General features: G+C 38.9%; 3 protein-coding genes and 1 long non-coding RNA gene across 4 annotated transcripts in view; 2 read left to right on the top strand and 2 right to left on the bottom strand.

The window, feature by feature from the left end:
- Positions 1-1664: 1664 nt before the first annotated feature.
- Positions 1665-1974, bottom strand: LOC148133397 (uncharacterized). The gene is made up of 2 exons (XR_015746741.1): positions 1851-1974; positions 1665-1729 (listed from the first exon to the last, which is right to left on the bottom strand). It is a non-coding gene; the product is annotated as an uncharacterized LOC148133397 (long non-coding RNA).
- Positions 1792-10290, top strand: GCHFR (GTP cyclohydrolase I feedback regulator). Its single transcript, XM_026664580.2, has 3 exons — positions 1792-2065; positions 7073-7167; positions 8980-10290. The coding sequence occupies exons 1-3, from the start codon at positions 2030-2032 to the stop codon at positions 9158-9160; spliced, it is 312 nt and encodes a 103-aa protein (XP_026520365.1). The 5' UTR covers positions 1792-2029; the 3' UTR covers positions 9161-10290.
- Positions 10291-10615: 325 nt separating this feature from the next.
- Positions 10616-25364, bottom strand: part of DNAJC17 (DnaJ heat shock protein family (Hsp40) member C17) — a 32666-nt gene continuing 17917 nt past the window's right edge. The window contains exon 11 of the mRNA XM_026664578.2: positions 10616-10811. Within this exon, the coding sequence (XP_026520363.1) occupies positions 10689-10811 (123 nt within the window). The 3' untranslated portion in view covers positions 10616-10688. The remainder of the gene's footprint in view (positions 10812-25364) is intronic.
- Positions 16665-22499, top strand: C1H15orf62 (chromosome 1 C15orf62 homolog). Its single transcript, XM_026664579.2, has 2 exons — positions 16665-16800; positions 21846-22499. The coding sequence occupies exon 2, from the start codon at positions 21938-21940 to the stop codon at positions 22463-22465; it is 528 nt and encodes a 175-aa protein (XP_026520364.1). The 5' UTR covers positions 16665-16800; positions 21846-21937; the 3' UTR covers positions 22466-22499.

Below are 25364 nucleotides of genomic sequence, written 5' to 3'. Positions count from 1 at the left end.
CTGTCCAAATTTTTTTTCTCTAAACTGATGTAACACTGTCCTTCTGCAATGACATTAAACAAAGTTAGCTTCTACAACAAAAAATAATGACAATATCAGGAAGAAGCCAAATCAAAAGATGACACTAAGCACCCACTGACAGTCTTCATTCATTAATGGGAAGGGTGTGTTTTTGAGGACTCCTGGCAACTACCTGAACTAGTTCCTGCAGTTTTCTTGGCAAGATTTTGGAAGTGATTTGCTACTGCCTTTCCTAGAACTGAGAGAAAGTCACCCAGATGGTAACTAGAACTCAGTCTCCAGGTTTCTAGCCTGATGCCTTAACCATTATATCAAATTGGCTCTGAATCAATAGAAGGCTCAGAGTATTTAATATTGCAATTCACCTCCATCTGGGGAAAAAAAACATTGATTGATCTTTGATTAAGTGCTGTCAAGGTGTAAACAGGATGACCTATCTTCATCCTGGCCTTTTAGGTCTCTTATTTGTCATTCATTGCTTCTGTAATCAAGCTCATCCAGTTTGCTGTTCATTATCCCCTTTTATTTCATTCCACCTTTTCCAGCATTATAGATTTCCTTTTTATTTGATATATTTTGCTTGTATTATTTGTCATCTCAAGACAGCATACATACTTTATACTCCCATGTTTTATTTTCCCCACAACAACTCCATGGCGTAAGAGAGGATTAGAACTCACAGTCTCCTAGCTTCTAATCCTTTCTTTCAGACTTGGTTCCTTACATTGTATGTCCACAACATAATCTCTAAGACTCATTTGACTTTAGTTCTTATCACGGGCACATTTCTTTGCAATAGTACAGAAGACCTTTATAATTTTTCTTCTGGCATTTTTTTTTCTACTTCAATTTAACCTACAGGGCTTATTATTTGTGCTGATCTCCCATCCAAATATAACCAGGTATTCTCCTTCTTAGTTTTTAGAGGTCAGCCAACACCAACTAAGTGCTACCACCTGGGTAGGGGCATAGAAGTGTTTGTAAAGATATGAGAGAAATGGAAACAAACGATGAAAGCAAAGCTACAAGTTCCACTCTGGTCCATGCATCATGATGTTGCATGGACCAGAATATTGAATGGACCAGCATGAAGAGAGTGAAGCTTACAGTGAAACAGCATGATCCCGTTTTTATTAATTTAACTAAAATGTAGGATCAAGCTTGGCTCTGCCTTCCATCCTTCAGAGGTGGATAAAATGAGGACCGGATTGTTGGGAGAAATAAGCTGACTTTGTAAACCACTTAGAGAGGGCTGTAAAAGCACTATGACACTATTGTAAGTGCTATTGCTATCCTAACAAGATCCCTCTATCTGCTTTTATACCACTGAATTTTTCCCCAGCCCCCAAATTTGGTAACCATCATGTATCTGCCACGTTTCTCAGAATCAGGTATTACTCATATCCTAATTAGGATTATAAAATGAGATGCATAAATCCTTTTAATTACAATCACTTGGAAATAAATGCAGTAAGCATTCAGGAACATAATCTGTTAGGTACTGAAGTGCATAATGATGGTAAACAAATTTGATAGGGGATGATAAAAAGGTGCTATAAAAGAATATAAATGCAAGTAATATCCACTCATCCCTTTACAAACATTCTGTGGATGTTCACAGAAAGATGAATAACGTGCAGAAATGCAGATAATAATTTTTTATTTGCTGATCCCCTGTCGAAGTGTTCCTTGTTCTGGTAAGTCAGCTCTACAAACAGTGGAAAAAGAGACGGTTGGTTACTGTACATCTTGGCGCAGTCTTTTCTGGCCGCAGTCCAGCATTCCCACAAACTAAGGCAGCCTCACCTGCGCCCAGCCGAAAAGCTTACCTTACGGCCAACAGTCCCGTGCCGGCCCCGCCCTTAAGTAGCTCGCTCTTCGATTGGCGGTGCCGGAGGAGGGCGTTAACCTGGTTAGGCAGGATGTCACGTGTGGGACTGGACTGGCAAAACAATCTTCTGGAGCTGCAGCGGGCACCTTCAACATCCTGTTGGGCGCTGAAAGGACCATGCCGTACGTTCTCATCAGCACTCAGATCCGCATGGTGAGCAATTCGAGGCTGGGGGCTGCCAAGTGCGGGGAGAAAAAAGAGCGCAAGAGATCAAGCTTGCAGTTATTTTGGGAGTGTTGAACTTTTGCTGATTGGCTCCCCCCGCCTCCCTCCCTATCAAGAAACCCAGTGTATGTGTGTGTAGGAAAAGATATCCAGACGGGGTGGAAGCTGATATCTTTATTTGGGTAAAAGAAAGAATGAAAGAATTCATTGATTTCCGGAAATATTCACCTGGCTGAAATATATGGGCACCCGCTTCTTTCCTTGATCACATGTATGCAGATATGTTTTGATACATGTTGGTCTAACCCCCTTCATGCCTGGTTTAGTACTAGAGACTTTGGGGATGATGAAATATCTGAAGACACTTTGTACAGTCTGCATGCGATTCTGCAGCTGGATATTGTTTTGTTTTCTCAGTTGCCATTTGCTTGGTTGTGCAGAGATATATGAATGCCACTCATAGCAATAGATTCCTGATGCTGCTCCTTCTATGTTGGCAGGATCCACCTGTAACTGCTTCTAGAGCAATGTCTTTTCCAATGTGATGCCTTCGAGATATGTATAGACTACAACTTCCAGAAATGGAGTTGGCTGGGATTTTTGGAATATATTTCCAACACCTCTGGTGGGAATGAGTTTGGGAAAGATTGCTCTAGAGAAAGTGTCAGAGTTTGCAACTTCTAATTTGGTTGATCTCTTGCAAGAAAAATGATCAAAAGTCGCTGGGCATTTTACACAGTGCTTATGTGTTTTGGGGTATGTTTTTGTGGCTCACAGACCATGAAATCATGGATCTGACTGGATTATGACACAATTATGTGACAATACATTTGTTAGATTTGCCATTGTTGTGTGAACCTATCCATTTTTTGGGAACCAAGAATCTGATCATAGTGGAATTTACTTGTACGTACATTTTGGATGTGACTAGCCATGCTTATATAGATTATCTGATCAATACATAGAAAAAGCTGCAAGTCCAGAAATTTTAACTTTAGACGTTATTTTGGGGAAAGGGATACAGAGGCTGTGGAGACTCATTGTCCCATTCTTAGAGGAAAATTGCTAAGCTAAACAAAAGTCCTTTTTCTCCAGTGGATGCATGATATAGCTAATTACTTTTCAAATTTGGAAATTTTAATTTGTGTGGACTTCAGTTCCCACAATTCCCTAAGCATCCATAGGCATAAATCATGTCCCCTTCAAGAACCCTTTATTGCCTTTCAAAAGTATGCACAAAAACTGAATTTCTGTGGATTTTCAGCAAGCTAGCAACCAGTGAAGGGAGCAAGTGAAATAGATGCATTTAGTTTCCTCTCCATCTCCATCTGACACTTTCCCCTTTTTTCTGGCAATAGGCTGAATGTTGAACTATTATATTTACATCCACTGCCACTCTCAGCTACTGAAAATAATTTTTTTCAAAGAAGATGGTGCTCCCAATTGCAAAAAGTCCTTCCCCTGCTATAGAGGGATCTGTGCCAGCCTATCTTGAACATTGGTTTGAAATGCATGTTTAGAAAAGAACAAAAGCCAGAAAAAAAACCCCAAATTAGTTCAAAAAGATTAATGGAAAACATTCCATGCTGTCTCATGTTCAGCCTGTAGGGGGAGAAATAACAATGTGTAATTATATGTATCTGTGTAGAGTCTTGCACACACATAGCTAGACTTAGAATAACTTTGTCACTTGAAATGTACACTAATCAGCATACATTAAAATGAAATTTCATTTCATACAGGTCTCGAAGGGTCACCACCACCAATATACACTACATAAACATGACAAAAATATAAATAAATAAAAATTATGCATATACCCACATATATTATATGACACATAGCTCTAAGTAGGTAAAAGTGACTACCGTATTGTTGCTAACCTTTTGCCAATGATTTTACTTTGATTTTATGTAAAGGAAAAATCATTCCTTGTGTCCTAAAAGTGAAGTTTTGTCTTTCAGAAATTAAAATAACTCTTTAAAAAAGGTGGGCTGTCAAGTGCCTGAATTTTGATCATGTGACTACAAGGGTACTGCAAGAGCCATAACCTCAAAGACTGGTCATAACTACCGTTTGTTTAGTACCATTTAGTACCGTTTGGTTCTGTGGGAAAATGACCTAAAATTGTATCATGAAAATTTGACAGCAAACATGTTGGTTTTTATGGGTATGGTTTTTAGGACATTTGTGGAATATGTAGGTATGAAGAATGGAATGGGAAGACAGGGTCCCACCCTTATAGCAATAGCAATAGCACTTAGACTTGTATACCGCTTTATAGTGTTTTACAGCCCTCTCTAAGCGGTTTACGGAGTCAGCATATTGCCCCCAACAATTTGAGTCCTCATTTTACCCACCTCAGAAGGATGTGGAAGGCTGAGTCAACCTTGAACCTGCCAAATTGTAGGCAGCTGGTTGCAGCAGAAGTAGCTTGCAGTACTGCACTCTAACCACTGCGCCACAGGGGCTCCTCCTTATCCTCATTTAGAGTGAGAAAAACAAAATTGCTACCATAAATTGGCCTCTTTGCTGCCAAATGGTAGTGTAATATTAAAGTGTTAGTAAACTGCATATGTATTGCTTTGCTTTCATTTATGTACCGAATAAATGCATACTTATGTCCCCATCTATCTACCAGAAGCAGCCCCAGGTCTGATTTTAATGAACAGACAAATTCCTCTAGGTCGAGGTGTCAAAACTCACATCATCACGGTGTTGTCACATGACATATTGTGACTTCTTTCCCCTTTGCTAAACCAGGCGTGGGCGTGGCCAGCACGTGATGCATCTGGCCCATGGGCCGCCAGTTTGACAGCCCTGCTCTAGATGAGGTCAACTGATCACACATCTTGATTCTAAAACATATAGTGTGTCCTTAATACACTGAGATCAGAAACTCCATCAAACTGGATGTTAGTGGAGACCTTTGGCAAATATGTTAGAAGTTGCTGTCATGTTCTGAATAATGTCTGACTAATGTATTATGGCATTAAACCTGCTCCATTCACCTGTTTTTTAAACATGCCTATGCATTTGCGTATGCACTCTGTATGTATGTGTGTGTACAATAATGAAAACTTTTGTTATATAACAAATATGTTGATTTGAGTTGCATTGGTTTGCTTTTTCAATGTTATATGAACTTTGAATGAAAAAGCTAAATTTTAATGCTTGTGATGTTGACATCATAAAGTGTACCTAATTTTGATAGAATATTTTGTTTCTTCTCTACTTTCAATACTTCACCTAAGTAATAGAATGTCAGTAATTTTTAATTATTTTATATAGAGGCACAATGGCTCAGTGTTGTAAAGATCTGGAGATGGTCTTTCCTCCAATGATTCAAGTCCTAGCACTGCGTGGTGCAGTGAGCTTCCCTCACTGGCTTCAGCTTCTGCCAATCTAACAATTCAAAGCATGCTAATGCGTGTAGATAAATAGGTACCACTTTGATGGGAAAATAGTAACAGCACTTAGACTTATATATCATTTTACAGGGAATGCTGCTAGTCCCATCCCTTAGGGAGATACACCTGGTGGGACCCCGAAGAAGGGCCTTCTCCGTGGTGGCTTCCTCTTTCTGGAACATCATTCTTCCAGTGATTAGAATGCCCCCCACTCTAACACTCTTCCGGAAGACACTGAAGTCCTGGTTATGCCAGCGGGCCTGGGGAACCCAGAGCTGGATGGAGCCTATTAAATGGCTCATGTGATCTGCTGTCGCCGGGGTGGGGCTGATTTTATTATATTTATTAATTTGATTATTTTTTATTAGTTTTATTGTTTTAAATGAGGTTTTATATTCTGTAAGCCGCCTTGAGTAGCCATGTGCAATATAAATTCAATATAAATTCAATAAGTAAATACAGTGCTTTACAGCCCTCTCTAAACAGTTTGCAGAGTCAGTATATTGCCCCCAATAATCTGGGTCCTCATTTTACCGACCTCAGAGGGATGGATGGAAGGATGGAACGCTAAATCAATCTTGATCAAATAATGGTGTTTCGTGCAGTTGTATGAATCCAGCCAGTACCGGACCTTCCCCAATGCAACGCCCCAATGCAAGGTGACATCAATGGAGGGAGAAACACCAGATGTCACTGCAGAATGCTGTTGAACCTTTCTGAGTGTGGAACTAGTCCGCCCCTGGGGTACACTCTGGATAGTGTAAAAATATGAACTGAACCAGACTAGCAGTTGTCAACAGCCAAACAATTATTTTGTATTAACGCTATAGTGTAACATTTCCACATGTTAAATAAATAAAATTTTATTTTATATAAACTTCACTATATTGAAATAATACAATGGAATAATATGTCTTAAAAGGTAATGGACCCCCTGCACACACATGCTAGTCGTTTCCAGCTCTAGGGGGCATTGCTCCTCCATTATAAAGCCGAAGAGCTAGCGCTGTCTCAAGACATCTCTGTGGTCATGTGGCCGGCATGACTAAATGCCGAAGGCACACGGAACACTATTACCTTCCCACCAAAGTGGTCCTTATTTTTCTACTTGCATTTTTACATGCTTTCAAACCGCTAGGTTGGCAGAAGCTGGGACAAGTAACGGGAGCTCACTCTGTTATGCGGCACTAGGGATTTGAACCACCGAACTGCCGACCGTTCCGATCAACAACCTCAGAGTCTCAGCCACTGAGCCACCGCGTCCCTAATATATAAGTCTTATATAATATAATATATAATATTAATATGTCTTACAACAACACAATAAAAAGGAAAAAATGCATTGTAGTAAATTTGGATATACTAATATGGGCAAGTATGCAAAGCTGAGTGGTAATATACCCATCTCAACATGAGGACAAATGTATAGTATTAAAGGTTTTCATAAAGTATCTTGAACTGTGGTTTCTGCCAAGTATCATTATTATCTGGTGTTCAAAGTTTGCAAATGGATAAGAGGTATAATGAAATAATGGGATGGTGCTAATATTGTTTTCAATACAGAAGTGGCCATTTCTCTCTGCAGGAAGTTGGACCTACAATGGTTGGTGATGAACATTCAGATGTAAACTTGATGAACTATCTAGGGGCCATTAAAAGAAACATGCTGGGAAATCATTTGTAAGTATTCCTCTTTTTGCTTCTTACTTACATCACTGTTTGTTAATGAGTAATTTTGACAACACGAGAGCTTTCCCAAATCTGGTGCCCAGTTGGGTGGAAACCTTTTATTAACAAACTATATATTCCTAGTCATCACTTTTCCTTTGCTAGTCATCTTTATTCCTTTGCTCTGGAAAATTGTGTGCATTCTTCAGGAGGGATGGATAATTCTGATGCATCTAAAACATTTCTTGAGCTTTTCATTCATCATTTAAATTAAAGCCCAAATACTGGAATCCTATTTACTCTAATGATATATCACAGAAAATTTCATCCAGGTGCAGTGACCAAGCAATTTTCCCTCAGTTCTTTTCTTGCTTCAACTCCCATCATTAGCCCAAATTGGGCCTGTCTTCCAGCCTAATGTTGGCCTCCCGCCAATTGTATGCCATCTGTTTTCTCTATGTTTATGCAACTTTAGAGATTGAAATGCAAAATGTTATCCTTTGAGACACCATAAATAAATGTGAATATAGATATGCATCTTTTAAAGTTACAATACAGTTGTTTTGGCTTAAGACATCATAAATAAAATGTGGCGAGGAAAAGAAACCACAGGCCTATTTACTTACGTAATTTTTAATTTATTTAACATGTGGCAAAGCATGCAATTGTATAAGTCGTTCTAAGCTTTTCATCATGTTGATGTTTGCATCCTTTGACTTTCCATTGTTAGTGATTTCAGAGCTTTTACACGCAAGCAAGCTTAAAAGCTCAAGTGTGAAGTTGATGTGCAAATAATGATAGGTCTTACTTTGAAGATGACTCTTCTATTTGGAAGATTGTCAGATGAATATCTCTTTGAGGGTATCTGCTCTTTGAAGGGTTATGCAGGCCAGTCAGGGGAAGGGCAAAGTGCCATGAATATATCCCTGGATAGCAGTTTAAATAGGCCCATGGGATTTTTCCTGCTACTGGGGCAAAATAGGTTCTATTTTAATGTTACATTTTTTTATTTATCTATCTAATTTAGAAACTGCCTATCTCCCACACAGAGGGACTCTGGGCAATGGGAAAATAAAATATTAAAACATAAAAACTGTATATAAAAATTATAGAAGAGGCAAAGATACAGATACAGTGCTTTTTGTCATTCCCGCCCTTTCCTAATTTTCTGCTACTTGTTCTCCTTTCCCTTCTTGCTTTGCAGGGGTGACCACCTCCTTTTTCACATAAATAACCAGAAGAGGAGGAAAAATGAACAGAGTCTCAGGGGAACCTAACATTGTGGCTACAAACTTTGCATTTTAAAAATACTAGCCAGAAGGGTCAGTTCACAGATGAAAATAGAAGTACAAATCCAATAGAGCCCTGTAAAGTATAAAAGCAGATCACGGTAGAGCTGTATTTATAACAATGCCATAACATTTGAACTGTAATAAATAATATTATAATCTGTTGATGACTAATTTGTTTATTGGTACCAAGTGTATAAAAATGGGAAAACTTTTAATTCTCCAGGAATCTTCGTAAGGATTTGTGAATAAAGCTGTTGCTGGGCTACATTGCTACTTTTCAAAACTTGAGTGTAGATCTTGTATTCCCTCAAGCTTTCAGAAATGTAAGGCAGCAAAGACCCAGAAGATTAACCTTAAACTTTGATCATGGTATTAAATTTCTGTTTAGCTTCCTTTCAATTGACTTTCTAGTTTTACAACTTTGTTCTTAGAACTGCAACATTCAATTTACGTTCTCATCAATATGGACACAAATTATTTGAAATTGTTTTTTAAAAAATCTTTCCATTTTTTTATGTCTTGTTTACAACAGCTGGGAATATTATGTGAATGATGCTCCACGGATCGTCTTGGACAAGCTGGAGAAGTATGGTTATCGAGTGATCAGCATGACAGGAGTGGGGCAGACCCTGGTGTGGTGTCTTCACAAAGAAATGACAGAGAATTGTGCTTTTCTCCCTTCCCAAAGCATTGCTGTAAACCACCCAGCATAAGCTTGAGATGGCATCTTCAGGCATTGTAAAGTGAGACTTGATCAAAACCTGGCTTTAAAATCATAAGCACCGCTACATCATTATGAGAAGCATCATTCTAAGAAGCTTCACAGCTCTTTGCCTGGAACTTTCCTAAAGAGATGCCATTATTTTCAGGTGCCAATCTGAACCTGGCAGTATTAACTTCTTATCTCCACTCTATTAACGATGACAACTTGGCATTAAATCCATTAAATCAGTAACAGTCTCAGGTTAGATTAGGTGTGACATAGCAGAGAAGAATGCTCATGCACAAAATGGTTGTCAATATTGATAGGGACATTGTTACCATACAAATTTACCTCTATAAATTACATGATGTGCTTAAAGTATATTAGTGTCCCCAATTCAAGAGTGTGACTAGAATCTTGAGATTGTGATATGTGGTTTTTCTATTATCTCTAGATGGTATGTCTTAAAATAGTACAGAAAATATTTAAATAGTTCCATATAGTTTTTAATTGTACCAATTTGCCTTTTCATTGTTAGGATTATTTACACTCTGTCTGCTGAAAACCATTCCTAAGTAGCTCATAAAATAGTAAAAAAAAAATAGTAAAATCAATTTAACATATCTCAAATTGTTTGTTATCAGGCAGTTTTAAAATGCCACAAAAGCCTGTAACATACCACTTGACAATCTTGAACAAAAGTCTGAAATGATGAGTATCCCAAAGAGTACACTAATATATACAACTTGTATATTGGCTGGTAATGGGACTAATACACTGATCTACTGCAGCGATTCTCCCTCATTCAAGGAGCTGTGTTAGTTTCACATTGTTTTATTGCTGAACTGGAAGTGCCAAATAATTAATCCTCTTTGGAACAATTTATTTTGGTTTAGATTGCACTGTCAATACTGGGATAGGTGGTTCAGTTTCCTTGTGATGTAGGTGGCTATGAATGACCACCAGTGATATTTAGAGTCCTAGATAAGAATTGAGAAAATGGGTGAGATCACAATATAGCCATGAAATTGAGCTTGTAACCGGCTTTCAACCAAATGAATTTCACAGATTTATTAGAAAGATAAAAATAAGGTAACTATAGAACTCTTTCAAATAAAAGGGTATGTTACATCTAACAAATATGTGGATTTATAAAGAATATGTTAGAGAGAAGAGCACGGTGATCCTTTAAAGTCAGATTTGCCATGAGTTGCGATCAGTAGAAAACATTTTTTATCATAGGAAATATGCTGTAGAGCTCATATTGGTTCAATGAATCGGGAAACGTGATCAACAAGAAAGGATATGGTTTTCCAAAAGGCAGATTTGCCACTGCTGTATACATTCCACATGTCAGAGTAATTTAAGTCATACACTGAAATACTTGAAATAGATTTTCACTTTATATATCCCCTTAACTGGGGTGATCAGTTATTCTTCCAAGAAATCTACTGTAGTTTTGAAGTTTTTCCTTCAATAGTTTTTATTGATTTAAGAATTATAAGCAAAAATGCATCATAATGCCATTTCCCCTTCTACTATGTACAAGACTCTTCTTCATCTTCCTGTTTCATCTTTTCAATTAGCTTCTGCCTCTCAGAAGCTTGCCGCATGCGCATCATCACAAGGCTTTCATAATCCCTCTCAGAAACCACTGAATCCTGTGGAAAGAAATGACTGCAAGTCAGTTTCAGAAGCTCCATTAGGTCTTTCATACATAATTATGTTATTCTGGATGAACTATTGAAAGCATCACCATCACCACACAAAAGGACCTGTCAAATGTCTATATAAATACAGAATTTACAGTTAGCACAAGATATATTACTAATTACTGTATACTGGCAATTTAATTGGCTCTCAGAAAGTAATATTCTTGACATTTTCAGCTGAGCTTAGATTTTAAAATTACTCTTTACAAACAAAACAGACTTTGCACAGTACATAGCATTATTCATCAGGCTGGAAAGTGCTTAAAAAGATAAATGTTTTATATCCCAATATACTTAGTCGTCATACAACTTATTCAAAATTAAGTAGTTTAAGATCCCACACATTAAAATGTGGCTTAGAACAAATTATTATAGATCACGTTCTAAATATTCTATTTACAAGCTATATTTCTTTTTAGAAAAGCTTGCAGTTGGTCCAAAGAACAGAAGTTCGTTAAAACATATTTCTTGTATGTACAGTAGTCCTTGATCTACTACATTCCTTCAGTGACCATTTGAAGTTAAGCATTGAGCAAATGGTGGCTATAACCAGTCCTCAAGTGTTTTGCCATCCCAGAACCTCCATGGCCATATGGGTGCTGGGCGACCTGTTCACATTTAGGACTGGATGCCAAGCATCAACTGATCACCATTTGAAACCTTTCTTGCCAGCTTCCTCAGAAAGAGCTTCCCAACCCTGTGCTGCTCCTCTCGGACCTTATCCCTGACCTTCCCTCACCTACACAGCAGCTCTTGGCCACGCCCTGATCCATGTGGTGATTCTCAGGTATCTTGCCTGACTCATGCACTCTCCCATGCACCTTACATCCACTTTCCCTGAGCAGCCTCTCTTGCACATCCCCTCGCTCCCTCCCCTTACCAGCCTGCTGCTTTGGAACTTGCAGAGTTCCCCACTAATTTTGGGTGTGGGAAGCTGGCAAAGAAGTTACCTTGGCTAAAATGTGGGAATCGGTTAAAATCAGCAACTGAGACTGCAGGGATTGCTGTCACTAAGCGATGTAGTCACATCTTAGGACTGCATTGCTTGGCGATGGAAATTTCAGTCTCAATTGCCGTCATAAGTCAAGACCGACCTGTATGCATGCCTCCAAGTCTAACAAGTTTTTGGAAAATTTCTGAGAGAGCTGTAGAAAAGAAACACCCGGCTGATAGGCTAATACAATACCAAACTATAGTCTAAAATTAGTGCTTCTCAAACGTTTGTAGCTTTTAAGGCATGTGGACTTCACCTCCCAGAATTAATGTCCATAAATCTTAATACTGCTAAACTTGAAAAAGACAAAGAACCCATAGAAAAATTGGCAATTTGGAAATGGTAGGATGGGAGAGCCAAGGCTATATTCTGTTTGCTTTCAGAGAAGATTTTGGAGACACTCTAGTGTTATATAGCCAGTTTGGTCTAGTGGTTAGGACACCAGGTTAGACATCAGAGGTGAGTTCTAATCCTGCCTTAGGCATACAAACTGGCTGAGTGACTGGTCTCTCTCTCTCTCCTCTCTCTCAAAACACACACACACACACACACACCTACCTCTCACAGGGTTGTGGTGGAAAAAATATGAGTAGGGACAGGTACGAAGTATGTGTGCCATCCTAAGTTATTTATAAAGACAATAATGGCGGGATGTAAATAAAATAAATACAAGGGAATGGAATCTGTTTTTTGGCAAACCTACACTTCATTTCACAAAATTAGGATACCAGGCACACCCTCATTAAGACGATAACCCTCCTCCCCCCCAACAAAAATGAAAACAAGTTTGAATAATCTAATCTGCTCTAATCTAAAAAAAGGACTTTGGTTTTCCTTGTGGACTGGGTCTGGAGTGTGGTACAAAGTGCCATTGCACAAACAGAAAGGCTAAAAGAAACAAAATGCCAAAGTAAGTCTAACGTGGCTACCCAAAGCAATTTGCCTTAAAGCTCATATATGTATGTAAAATGCTGTGAGGTTGTATGCTTTAACCCTGCTAGCATTTTAAAAATGTCACGCTGGCATAAACGTATTACATTTAGGTTAGCTTTCTTCTATGATGGAACACATTACCAAAGGAAATTGGATTGACAGATTAAATCATATATTTTTAGGATTAAGAAGATTAAGGCAGGAAGGCTAACATAACAGATATTAATAATGATTTAAATGATACTTTGCAAGCAGTAATTTTCTCAATATCAGATGCTATGCAAAACGCAGCAGTAAATGGCTATCACATATTGTCCAGAGGCATCTACCTGGCCTCTCTTGCAGACTGAACCTGACCTAAATCTTTAAAGATAGGTGAAGTGTTTTATTGTCTTATCATCTGCACATGCTACATAAGCGAAAGTATACATATATAGTTTTGTAAGATTTTTTAAAAATTATCTGGCCAATCAAATTAGTTAGAAAGCTCTATACAGAGAAACAATTGGGTTGTATCAGTTCCAAATTTAGTCACATGGCCTTGTAAGAATGTATTACTATAGAAATTATAAAGTGAAGAAGTCTGAGTAGACTTGTAGGCTTCTACATCTCTCAGTAATGGAATTATAAGTAGTTTCATTGAATATTAAATATGACTTAGGAAATTTTAATGCAGGAACATTATTTCCAAGATCGAAAGATATTGGTACAATTTATCTTGTCCTTGTTATCTAAAGAAGCAGTTATAACATTCATATAAAGGAGGTTGTCTTTATATGAATATTTATAACAGCCATTTTAGCTATGATAAATGAAAGTGATCTGATATTTGTTAAATTTAACGTACTGAATCCTCTGCTCCTACAGCTTATTTAGAAACTGCATTAGCATTTCCTATTATACTGCAGTAACACAAAGTTCCTCCTGGCTCCAAGGAAATTAGACCTTTATACACAACACTACACTGCAGACACTCCTGATTTTACCTTGACTGTAGCACAGCAAGTTTCATACATAAGCAGGAACTGAAACAGACTTCAGAGCACCTCTACCCAAATATCATATCTATATCAATACTATATCATACTGACTCACATTAGGATGTCTGGAAAAATATTTTTTGCATAAGTTAATGAAGGCAAGAGTGATTACATGAACAGAAAAATAAATTAGAATTTATCTTCTTGATAGGTCAACAATGTTGACTCGTCTTATTTTGATTGATGTTGACAATAAAAGAAGGATAAAAGAATAACCTTTTAGGAAAATAAGCTAATATTCTTACGAAAAAGATAATATTAAAAAGAGCCATGTAACCAGAGGAAAGGAAATACTTGGAGAAATAGCTGGGAAATTGTTATAGAATCTACAAAAAAAAAAAAAAGCTTTTTAATTCCACAAAGATAAGATCAAGTTCAATGGAGAAGCAAAAGTGTTAGACAAAACACGGGCAAAGTCAATTTAAACTATCTCAGGCCACCAATTTTTTCTGAACCATTTGCCATGTTATTTTATGTAAGTTGCCAGCACTAGAATTCTATGTTTTATTGCACCATCCTCATTTCAATACAGGGGAGAAGGGAGGAAGAGAGATTCTATTTGAAACCATATGTGGAATTACACAAATCTCTTTTATTTGGGGCTTGGCCAAAAGAACTAAATTTGCTAGATCCTTTTTTATTTCCTTATCTGTACCTTCCAGTAACACTCCTGAAGAATAACAATCTGTGGTTCCAAAGAAGCTCTAGTTTCTCTTGAGGTAAAGTAACATGGGCTGATGCTTCAGAGTCATTCTCCTCCATGCTCCATCGAGAGCCCAGGATGGGTTGACTCCTTCCTATGACGTCATAGCTGAGTCTGTACTAAGATATAAAAACCAGCCCCCGGGAGAGGCCCCAGCTTTTGACTCAGCTCCTTTCAGTCAGTAGCTGTGTCTCTGAAAGCGTTCTGTTAGATAGCAATCACCAGCGATCTTCAGTACCTTTTTTCCTCTCTTCAAGCAGCTCCCAGGGATCTGGGCAGCTGCTCTTTCAGGAGAGCCCTACAACGTTGGGAGCAGCGTCACAGAGCTCTGTGCAGGCAAGCTGGGCAGCGTCTGCAGACCTCCCCCACGCCTGCAGTTTGGAGCGATGGTAAACACGATCGGCAAACTGATAAGAGCTCAAGCCAGCTGATCGTGTAGCTGGTTGCTGTGTTTTTCCCTTGCTGACTTCGCTCGGGGCTCTGTATAGCCTAAGGAGCGATTCTTCAATCTTGGAGCCTGTTTTCTGTAGTCAGCAGCCATCTTGGATTCAAGCCTTCCACCACGAGGTGAGCGGCCATTCTGTAAGCCCGGGGGCCATTTATACCCTAAGGCAGTGGCCCCCAACCTTTTTTGTGCCACGGCCCGGTACCGGCATCACAAAATGATCCGCGGCCCGGTACCGGCATCAGCACGCATGACAAGGCAAGGCGAGCTGAGCGACCGGCCAGCCAGCCATCCCCCGCTTCTCCCCGCCACCTTCAACTCCTTCTTTGTACCTTTTTTGTACCTTTTTTGTGCTTTCTTAATCTCTTCCGCCATCGGGACAGCTCTTCGTTCGAAGCCGCCCCCCCCTTCGATGAAATTAAGGCGCGAGGATTCCTTCAGGACCCAAACGCCGCTTTCCAACCGGAAAACCTCACCCGGAAGCACTTTCTCGTCAAACAAGATGGCGGCGCCCAGCAAACCGGTGACCCGGTAGAAAATGATCCACGGACCGGTCCCGGTCCGGGGCCCAGTGGTTGGGGATCCCTGCCCTAAGGGGCTTAATAGAAAAATTTCTAAACAGCTTCTTTCCAACGCAAGAGCCTTTATTTTACAAATGGAGCAAGATAAGGCTCTGGCAGAGCTTTCCCCCCGCCAGTGGAACAGTCTCTTAAGCCCAATAGGAGAAAAAGACGTAGGCAACGCACCCAATCAGTCCAGAGGGAGGTGGCTGCAAAAATCAAAGCTAAGGCTCTAGCCCTTAAGAAGGCAACTCAGGCTGAATTGAGGGCAGAGAAGCGCAGACATGCAGCTCTAGAGAGGCAGTTCAATAGAACTATTCAACAGAAGGGAGTGCAACTACAGCATGTGATACTCGTGGGCCCCAAACAAGCCCTCCCAGGGGAGGAGAAGTTATCTATGAGCCTTTCCATCCTCTATCCTGGTCTCCTGAGGCTCTTGCTGTACAGTCAGATCCTCAGGATTTAAGCAGATCTGGGCCTTATTTCCAACAGGCTTCTGTGCCCTATGCTCCTCCCCCTCCCTCCAGGCCTCGAACCTCTCCAGACGGGTGCTTCAACGAGTGGTTCCACAGTCGGTGTGATGAGCCAGATGAGGACCCGCCCGTGGACATGCAAGCTTTGGTATGTCCCATCCTGGGCTTTCGATGCAGCATGGAGGAGAATTGGCATTGGTAGAAGTTACCGTGAACGCCCTTTCTATCTATGCTGCGAGAGAGCCCAGCCCCTCCCTTGATTCGTCTGGAGAGGGTAAGACATATTTCTGTATTTATTTTGGGCTTTCAGAGACACCTTTCAGTCTGTCAAGTATCTTCGCCAAAGCTGGGGTCTCTCCTGGAGGCTGGCTTTTATATCTTAGTACAGACTCAGCTATGATGTCATAGGAAGGAGTCAACCCATCCTGGGCTCTCTCGCAGCATAGATAGAAAGGGCATTCATGGTAACTTCTACCAACGCCCATACACACCTATTTCCTGCAACCTAGGCAATTAGGTAATAGTATAAATCCCAGTTTCTGATGTGACTGAGTCAGCAAGGGCTTGGCATAGAAAACACACAAAGGAATTACCACCCACAGAACATATGAGTGGCTGAGCAAGAAGTGAAAAGTAGGTGCTGAAGAAAAGGTGCTTGAAACAAAGGAATCTGAAAACATGCTATGATCTTTCAAAGACTGCCAAGGAATGAAACCACAATGTGCACTGAACTGGATGGGCTTCCTTCTGTATTCCCCACTTGGCTGCTTCTCTACTGGTTCATCTCACTGTAAGTATTAATTCTAAATTTTATTTTGTTTAAATAAAATAAAGCCATAATTACTTAATTTATAAATCCTTCTGGTATTTTTTGGTAATAGATGCCTCTCTCTCGGGGGGCCATAGTGAACTTTTCACAGTAGGAAGTTGGATACTTTTCATTATTGTGACAGTTCAACTTGTGATCCAGGTGTAGTGTTCTACAAGTATTTAAACCTTCATTCAAATTCAATATATCAGCACAGTTTGGAAGCCAAGATACAGAACACCTTCCTATAGTAAAGATGGGTAATGTAAGGATGGCAGGCTACAAATAAGAAACAATGGAAATTTCCATATCTTCCTTATCTGCCTAACACCTATGCAATAGGCATCATCTGGTCAATGTGTGAATGAAGTTCTACATCACAGACTAAGAAGCAGAAAACGGGGAAGACTGCTTACTGAAAGGTTGATCAAATGGAGCAAGCCCAGGTTATGTATTAGTTCTTGACCCAAAAAGGAAATGTGAATAAATGCAAAAGGCCTGATGAGAAGAACAAGGAAAGCTATTGCAAGTTTATGGAGCAACGAAAGAGGAAATAAGAACTGAATTGAGTGTGAGGAAGTGAAAAGAGAGGCAGACATTTACTGAAAGATGTGGAAGAGACTGTGGAAACAGGAATAACAGAGGAGGAGGCTTGGATGTAGAATGGGGGGGTATAATGTAATGAAACAGAAAGATGATGCAAAGTAATGCAAAGGGATTTATAACAATGGGGTATAGACTGGGGAATCAGCTCACTCCCAAAGAATGGCATACTTTTTACCACTGCAGGTAGAATTTAAAACTATGATGTTTATCTGAAGTTTGTAACAGCTGGGCTAACTATAAATATCTAGCTAGATGGCAGCAGCTGGTCAATTAGAGTTGAACCTAGTTAATATTAGATGAGAGACCGTCAGATTGAATACGGCTGAACGGGAAAGTAGGAAAATATCCCAGAAGAAATTAATAGCATATCACTTTTGTACTGCTGCTAAGAAAATTACGTGTGTGTGTGTGTGTGTGTGATATAGTGATTTAATGATGTTGGAGGTGGTCTCTGTTCCAGCAGTTCAAGTCCTAGCACTGCATTATGGGGAGAAATCCTGTCACTTGCCTCAGCTTCTACTCACCTAGGAGTTTGAAAGCATGTTCTATGCAAGTAGATAAATAGATACCACTTTAGTGGGGAGACAAGCTGGTGCTTAATGTAGGCCATCAGATTTCTACAGGCTTTGAACCTTCCTGGTTGCAACACCATTTGTGAGGCGGCTCCAGTGGAGGGAGGGGCACCTTGGATGACCTGCAGGAGCCGCTTGTCTTTCTGGTGTGAAGCCAGCTTGCCCTCCTATGGCGCATCTTGGGAAACGTGTATGTACCACAACACAGTTAGTAAACTGGCAGCCAAACTACTACTCCTGGCTAATGTAACAATACCATACCCTAATAATAATAAGTTTGATTTGAAAGCACCTCTATTGTACTTCTGTGAATTTGGACTTGGAATAAGCATTCAGGGGTATTAAAAAAAAAGAATCTGGAATTTATTAATTGTAAATATTTTGTAGGTCTTGTACTGTGCTTAGGTATGTAAAGATGCATAATAAAAATACCAGTAATAAAACTTTTAATTCCGAAATAAATTTCTGTTTAAGATGCAGAGCATTTTCTTACATTTGGGCTTTGATATCAGAAACTACACTTACTGACTTCCAGTTTGTTCCTCGTCGGAGTCGGTGCGAATCCGCGATTGTGCGTGGTTTCACCCGAGCTCACTTGCTGGAGGGTCCCAATCGGGACCAGAGCCACCCTGGTGGGGTGGTGAAGAAGGGGGAAATCGCCTGGAGGGTTGAGGGGAGCTGCAACTCCCCTCCCTGACAGGAAAATTCCTCCCAAAGACAAGCTGCCGCATTGGTCCGAAAATGGCCACCACGAAGATGAAGAACACTCCAGGAAACTAAGTTTTGTGCTGGAGAGAGAAGTAGCGAGCAGAGTATGAACCAGGCAAAGGACATCGCTTTTAAGGTATCCCGGTATCAAATTAAAGGGCTATTTTGGAGGAAAGTATGTGGAAGCAGCGGCCAGAGAAAGTGAGAAAGAAATTGTTTTTTAAATTTGGATTTGATTATTCTATTGGACTAATTTGGAGGAGAAATTTAAAGGAAAATACATTAACACAACAAAGGATTAAAAATTAAACTGGACATATATTGAACTGTGGGCACTTAAAGGGCATAACTAAATGCTGGAATTGAGTGTGTTGAAAAGAATAGCTAATGATTGAAATTAACAAACTTAATAAAAATATTATATTCAATTAAGAAAGTTAAAAAGAAAAAGACTCAAGAGCACCACCTGATGGTACAGGAAAACTTTAGTCTGTTTTAAAACGAGTGTCTGGTCTTTTAAAGAGTTTGGATCTTGTAACTTGAAAGAAAATAAAAGGAACTTTATTATTGTCATAGAACCACCCGGTAATTTGGGAAAGAGTTGGGAGGCCAATTAGAATAAAGACTCAAGAGTATGAATTGCTGAGAATAAACTCAAAAGATATTGGCTGAAGATACTGGACTCTGGGATTGAATATATCTATCGAAGAGGATTTCAACTATTAAGGAAGAGGAAAGAAAAAGAAAAAAGGAGAATATATAATGGAGGAGCTACTTGTTGATATAAGACTGGACTCACAAGACATAAGATCGGATATGCAAGATACAACGGACATGATAAAAATCAAACTTTAAATGTGTAATTATGTATTACAGAAATTAGAAATGGTAACTCAGCATACACAAGAACACAATAAACCAGAGGGGGAGGAGTTCTATAAAGAAGAAGCCAACTTAGAAGAACAAAATGAACAACAATTATTTAAGCGGGGGGAAAAGGAATTAGAATTAAAAATTTATGATAAAAGGGAGAATGGTTCGGAAAATGGATAAAGAGACAATGGAAAAGCAGAAAAAGAAAGTGCAAAGGAAAAAATCAAAAGAGGGAGACAGAAAAGTTTAATAACTGGAATGAGAAAAGGAGGGGAATAAGAATGGGGAAAAAGGGAATTAAGGGAAAGGACCAGAAAATAAAGAGGAACAGGAAACAAACAAGGATGAAAAGAAGGTACATTGTTCAAAGAGTGAGAGATAATGGGTGAAAGAAAAGGGATAAGGAAGGGGATTTCGCAAGCTAATATGTTGGGATGTATAAGAATGTATTGAAAATAGTATTTTGTAATGTATGGATGATTCATAGAGAAAATATAATGCAGAATCTGAGAAAAATATATATATTTCTGTTTTATACTAGATAGGGAGATTGATATTAAGGAAGAATGAAGGTGGTTAACTCAAGTTATTAACTAGAGGGGACAACTATATTTATGGATAAGGATTGAGAAAATGACAAATGTGACAGGAAAAATAATAATAATAACATGAGAAATGATAATAGAAAGAAGATGAGAATTTTAGATAACATTGTAAAATAAGATTTGAGAATATACTAAGAAAAATGGAAGGAGATACCGTATTTATCGGCGTATAACACGCACAGGCGTATAACACGCATCTTCATTTTAAGAGGGAAATTTCAGGAAAAAAAATTAAATTTCTAAATAAAAACTTTGAAGCAAAATAAGGGTAGCTCAGAACTTTTTTTTTATTAATATTATTACCACTTATAAGGTAAATCAGTGGTCCCCAACCTTTTTGTACCAGGGACCGGTTTCAAGCAGAAAATTTTGCAAGGACCGGGGGAAGAGAAGAGAAGGAGGCTTCGCTCTCTCGCTGCTCCACCATCCAAGGAAGAAACTGCTTCAAAGAGCGGGGGCTTTTCCTGTCGCCGCAGCTATTCCGAGCGCCCGTTTCACCCCCACTCCCACCCGCGCGCGCTTCAATCCACAGTGTCCCATTCTGCCTGCCTGCCTGCCTGCCTTAGTTTCTGGTTGTTTGGGAGCAGCTTCGGCTGAGAATAATAACTATTCGCCTCTTTTACTCAGCCGAAGCTGTTCCGATTCAACCATTAACGAAGGCAGGCAGGCAGGCAGAACGGAGCACTGCGGGCGGGCGGGCGGGCGGACGGGGTGGGGGTGGGGGAGAAACGGGCGCTTCAGGGAAGCTGCGGCGACAGGAAAAGCCCCCCCCCCGCTTCTTTGAAGCAGTTTCTTCCTGTGCTGGTGGAGGAGCGAGAGAGCGACTGAGAGAGCTGACCCAGAGAGAAGGACAGGCTTCGGTTGCTTCCTCCCTCCCCTTCTTTCATTTGTGTCCTTGATCCCCGATCCCAGCAGCATTCACCGAAGGCTTCTTAACATTATAACACGCATACATCATTTGCCCCCTATTTTGAGGGGGAAAAAAGTGCGTGTTATACGCCGATAAATACGGTATATTAGGATTTGGAATTGAATAAATGAACATAGAATTAAGATAAGAATTTTAGATAATATTGGAAAATAAGATACGAGAACATTAATTGGGATTGGATAAGATAAGCTTAATATTTAATAATGACAAGGATGATGCAATATGAAATTAAACGAATAAAATGAATAGGTAACTATGGTCATATTTGTACTGAGATGTGAAACCTGGAACCACACTGCTTGCCAAATGAGAATTTTTCATTTCAAAAAAATAAAATGAAAACAGGGAGAAAATTGAATAATGGAATTATTAGGTATGTTTAATTGATATGGTGGTAGGCATTTGGAGAGAGTAAGGCTGAAAATAAATATTGAAGAAATATGAATTAATATGAATATAATGCAATGAGAGATGTATGATATATTGATGCCACACTGTTAATGTATTGTTGTTATATGTAGATTGAAATAAAAAAAATGGGGAAAAAAACTACATTTACTCGGTATTCTTCTCAAAATCTTAGTTACTTGTAGGGTTGCAGAATTCTAGCAATGAGAATTATTGTGAAAATTACTTTTGCGGCATTCCTTACATTCTTTTTTTTAAGAATGCATGCAAGTCCTAACTTTGAATACACAGACCTGCTTGTTAATATCTCTTTTCTTCTTCTAGCAAACAAGAAAGAAGTTCTCTACTCCAGGAGCCTCAGTTTACCTGAAGACTATTGATTACTTAGCAAACATCACTTTACGACTTCTCTCAACATGGACACATGGAGGAGAGGATCTATTAGGTCCTCAGGTTTCTTTAAGCGGCTCTCATTCAGGAGGAACAAGAAATTGGGCAACCAGGCTATTATCTTGAACCAGAACAGCCAATCATTAGACTCCAATGAACAGTATGACAAAAAGAGGTTCCTAAGAAATTTCAAAGAAAAGCCAGACTATCTTTCATGTCAAAGTGAACAAAATCTTACCATTAAAACACAACCACCTCCCAAACCACCTCGCTTATATCTGGACACTGCCAGCTGCCCCGATATAATAGACCACAGAGGATCTTCCTCTACAGATATCTCCTTTTTAAGCACTTCCTGTCATTTTCATAAGGCTACTCAAACACCAACCGATCTATACAAAGCCCAAACCATGAACTCTGAAACTTTCTCCAGGAACAATAAACCTCCTTTTGATCCATCAGATCCCTTCCTTTCCTTCACACTAGATTTGGGACCCTCACTCCTGGATGATGTTTTACAAACACTCAGAAAACAGAATTCATTATTAAATTAGCTAGAATTCTCATTAAAATAAAAAGTTACTCATAGTGACTGTTCTGATTAATAGACTAAGTTATTTTTGGTTCTTTTTAAAATAAATTTGTTCCCAAAGAAGTTTATGCCATCTCTTATAAGTTGATATTAAGTAAATTATGTTTTCTATCTCATTTTGATAAGCAGGCAATAGACTTTCTATACTTAACCAATCAGAAATTCTAGACAATATTTGTATGTGTAAGAGGAAGATGGTTAGAGGAAGCTCTGTGTCATATGGAATGTATGGATTTGTTTGGGTAAAATAATCTTAAAATATCTCAGAGCTCAACTGTTATACATAAGATTTTGATAGGACACAGAGGGCAAGAGTGCTAGTCTACCAATAATGAAATAGGAATTATAAAATATGAAGGTTATCTTCTTTTGTGCCAGTACAGAATTTTTCTAATTTCTTCCTTTCATTTGGGGGAACTGATTAGGGGAATTAATAACTGCATTTATGTCATACTATGAATATAAAATGGGAATGTATATGCTACTCTTTATTAAACCAATTTGCTTTATTTCCTTTGCACATTTTTCAATTTCCAGTGACCTGTATTCATCTAATAGGTAAACGGAAAAGCCTTAGTATATTACCCTTTCCAGGCTGGCATCTTCAAAAGTATTGTACTAGTTCCAATCAATTTGATCATTGCTGTGATGAAAACACACCTGAAAGATGTTGAATTTGGGAGGGGGGAAAGGCTACCCTATTATATCAAGTAATGTATCTACTACTAACAATCATTTGCAGACATCATTGTGATTTATAGTCACATCAATTAAAAAAAACTGCGATGAGGAAACCGTAGTTTCAGTAGAGAGTAGCAAGGGACTTCATCCAAATTGGATCAGAGTCCCACAGCACTTTTATTGCCAAATTAAAGCAGCTGCATTAGACAGATGCAAACATGACTAATGCTATTCATACTTCTACTGAATTCTGAACTCCACCTATTGCTGCATACTTAAAGTTTAATTGTGACATGAATTCTTGATATAAGAAGGGCTTCCATTGTTGTTTTAACTTCAGAGTCAGATGAGTATGTTAGTGTCAAAAATGAGCTCATGTTTATTTCCTCAGGATGAGAACAAATATAGCCAGACTTTGTAATTATCTCATTTTTCTAACACACACACACAAAAAAATCTATAGCATTACATACTTCAAGGGGATTGCCCACAAACAGGTTCAAACCACAAGATGTTTGCTCCTAGATGCATAAGAATGACAACATTTGTACAATATAGGCCTATAATTACCATCAAATGGATAAATCAACCCAATGGGTGACAAGAAAAGGGGAGGTACATAGGAGGAATCTGAAGAGAAACTACTTCACAAAATCTAGAATAGGAAGTTGTAGGAAGGTACTTTCCCACTGGTTTCTTTGAGCAGTGTAATTGTAAAACATTTTCCTCTCATTAAATCAATGAGATAGAACAAACTGCTCCAGTTCCGAGCACAATGTAAATTGCAGGCCCAGAGGAGAAATGACAGACTTGGGGGCAGGTATTATTTTTAGCTACTGAGCTCTTTTAACATATTGTGTGGCATGTGATCACAATAAATCCATAGGGGATGTTCACCTATTCCACAAAACTGATTATCATAAACACGACTAAATGCGGTTTAGTCCAAACCAATTGGTGACTTCTGTTGCCCTCTCTTTATTTTAGTTTTCATTCTTTTTTGCCATTATACTTAACAGACTGAAGGAAAAACTTGCAACATACAAAGCAGGGTAAATATAAAAAGCAAAACACAAACGAGACAAAACAACACAAAAGAAAAAATATACGTATTTATATATCACAGGGCCCTTCAGATGCTCTAATCTCTTCAGAACTTGACTACTACATGTTCTACATGGAACTGCCCTTGAAGCTTCCACTGGTCCAGAATGCAATGATATGGGCAGTAATGCCTTGATATACCCATGTAATACCTCTGCTTTTCAAGTTGCATTGGTTGCCATTTACTTCTGGGTGTCATTCAAGGTGTTAGTTACCTATAAAACCCTGTATGACATAGTATCTGGCTATTACATTATCTGTCACTCATAGCATCTGCCCAGCCAACTCAATTCTGCAAAGCAGAGGTGATGAGTTCCTTCAATTAAACTAAGTCCTATATCAGGATCTAGAAGGGACACCTCCCCTGTAGCAGCATCTGTCCTCTGGAAAAAGATTCCTCCCAAGATCCAGATGGCCTCATTCTGTGATTGTTCAAAAGAGCCACGAAGACTCGGCTGTTCATCCAGGCCTTTGGTGAAAGAAACTGAGACCCCCTCACTTAATTCCATCTGGTTAGTCACAGTTGCCACCTTTTAGTCTTTAATTATTTTATCGATTTTATGTAATTTGTTAGAATGGGTTAGCTATTTCTTCCTAAATTCTTGCAAAACTAATTCCTACCAAGATAATATTCTTCAATTATCTGGAAAAATAAACAATAGGTATCGAGTCTTCCAAGACATTTTTCAATTATTCTAATATTGATAATCCTTGGGTTATGATCACAACTGAGCCCAAAATTTCTGTTGCTAAGCAAGGCAGTTGTTAAGTGAATTTTATCCCACTGTATGATCTTTTTGCCACAACTGTTAAGTGAGTCACTGTAGCTGTTAAGCAAATCATGCAGTTATTAAGCGAATCTGGCTTTGGGGATCCTGCAAGTGTGAAAACTGGTTATAAGCCTCTTTTGTTCAGTGCTGTTGTAACTTTGATCACTAAATGAGACGTTGTAAGTTGAGGTCTACCTGTAATTTAAGGATTTCAGAAACTGCTCGCACGTATAGTCCGTATTATGTGATGAACGGATGTTTTCCTTGAATGTAGAGCCATTCTGCAATTTTAAGTGACCCACAATC

Source organism: Notechis scutatus, chromosome 1, assembly GCF_049901735.1.
Source record: "Notechis scutatus isolate UNSWTSFEM ecotype Mainland chromosome 1, rNotScu1.2, whole genome shotgun sequence".
Lineage (NCBI taxonomy): Eukaryota > Metazoa > Chordata > Lepidosauria > Squamata > Elapidae > Notechis > Notechis scutatus.
The sequence above is the reverse complement of the archived record's forward strand: the minus strand, read 5'-3'. Positions and strand labels throughout refer to the sequence as shown.

Bases quoted from the DNA above. Each gene is read 5' to 3' on its own strand.
- GCHFR (XM_026664580.2), top strand. From the start codon at position 2,030: ATGCCGTACGTTCTCATCAGCACTCAGATCCGCATG. The intron at 2,066-7,072 runs GTGAGCAATTCG...TTCTCTCTGCAG, and splicing joins TCAGCACTCAGATCCGCATG to GAAGTTGGACCTACAATGGT. The intron at 7,168-8,979 runs GTAAGTATTCCT...TGTTTACAACAG, and splicing joins AACATGCTGGGAAATCATTT to CTGGGAATATTATGTGAATG.
- C1H15orf62 (XM_026664579.2), top strand. From the start codon at position 21,938: ATGGACACATGGAGGAGAGGATCTATTAGGTCCTCAGGTTTCTTTAAG.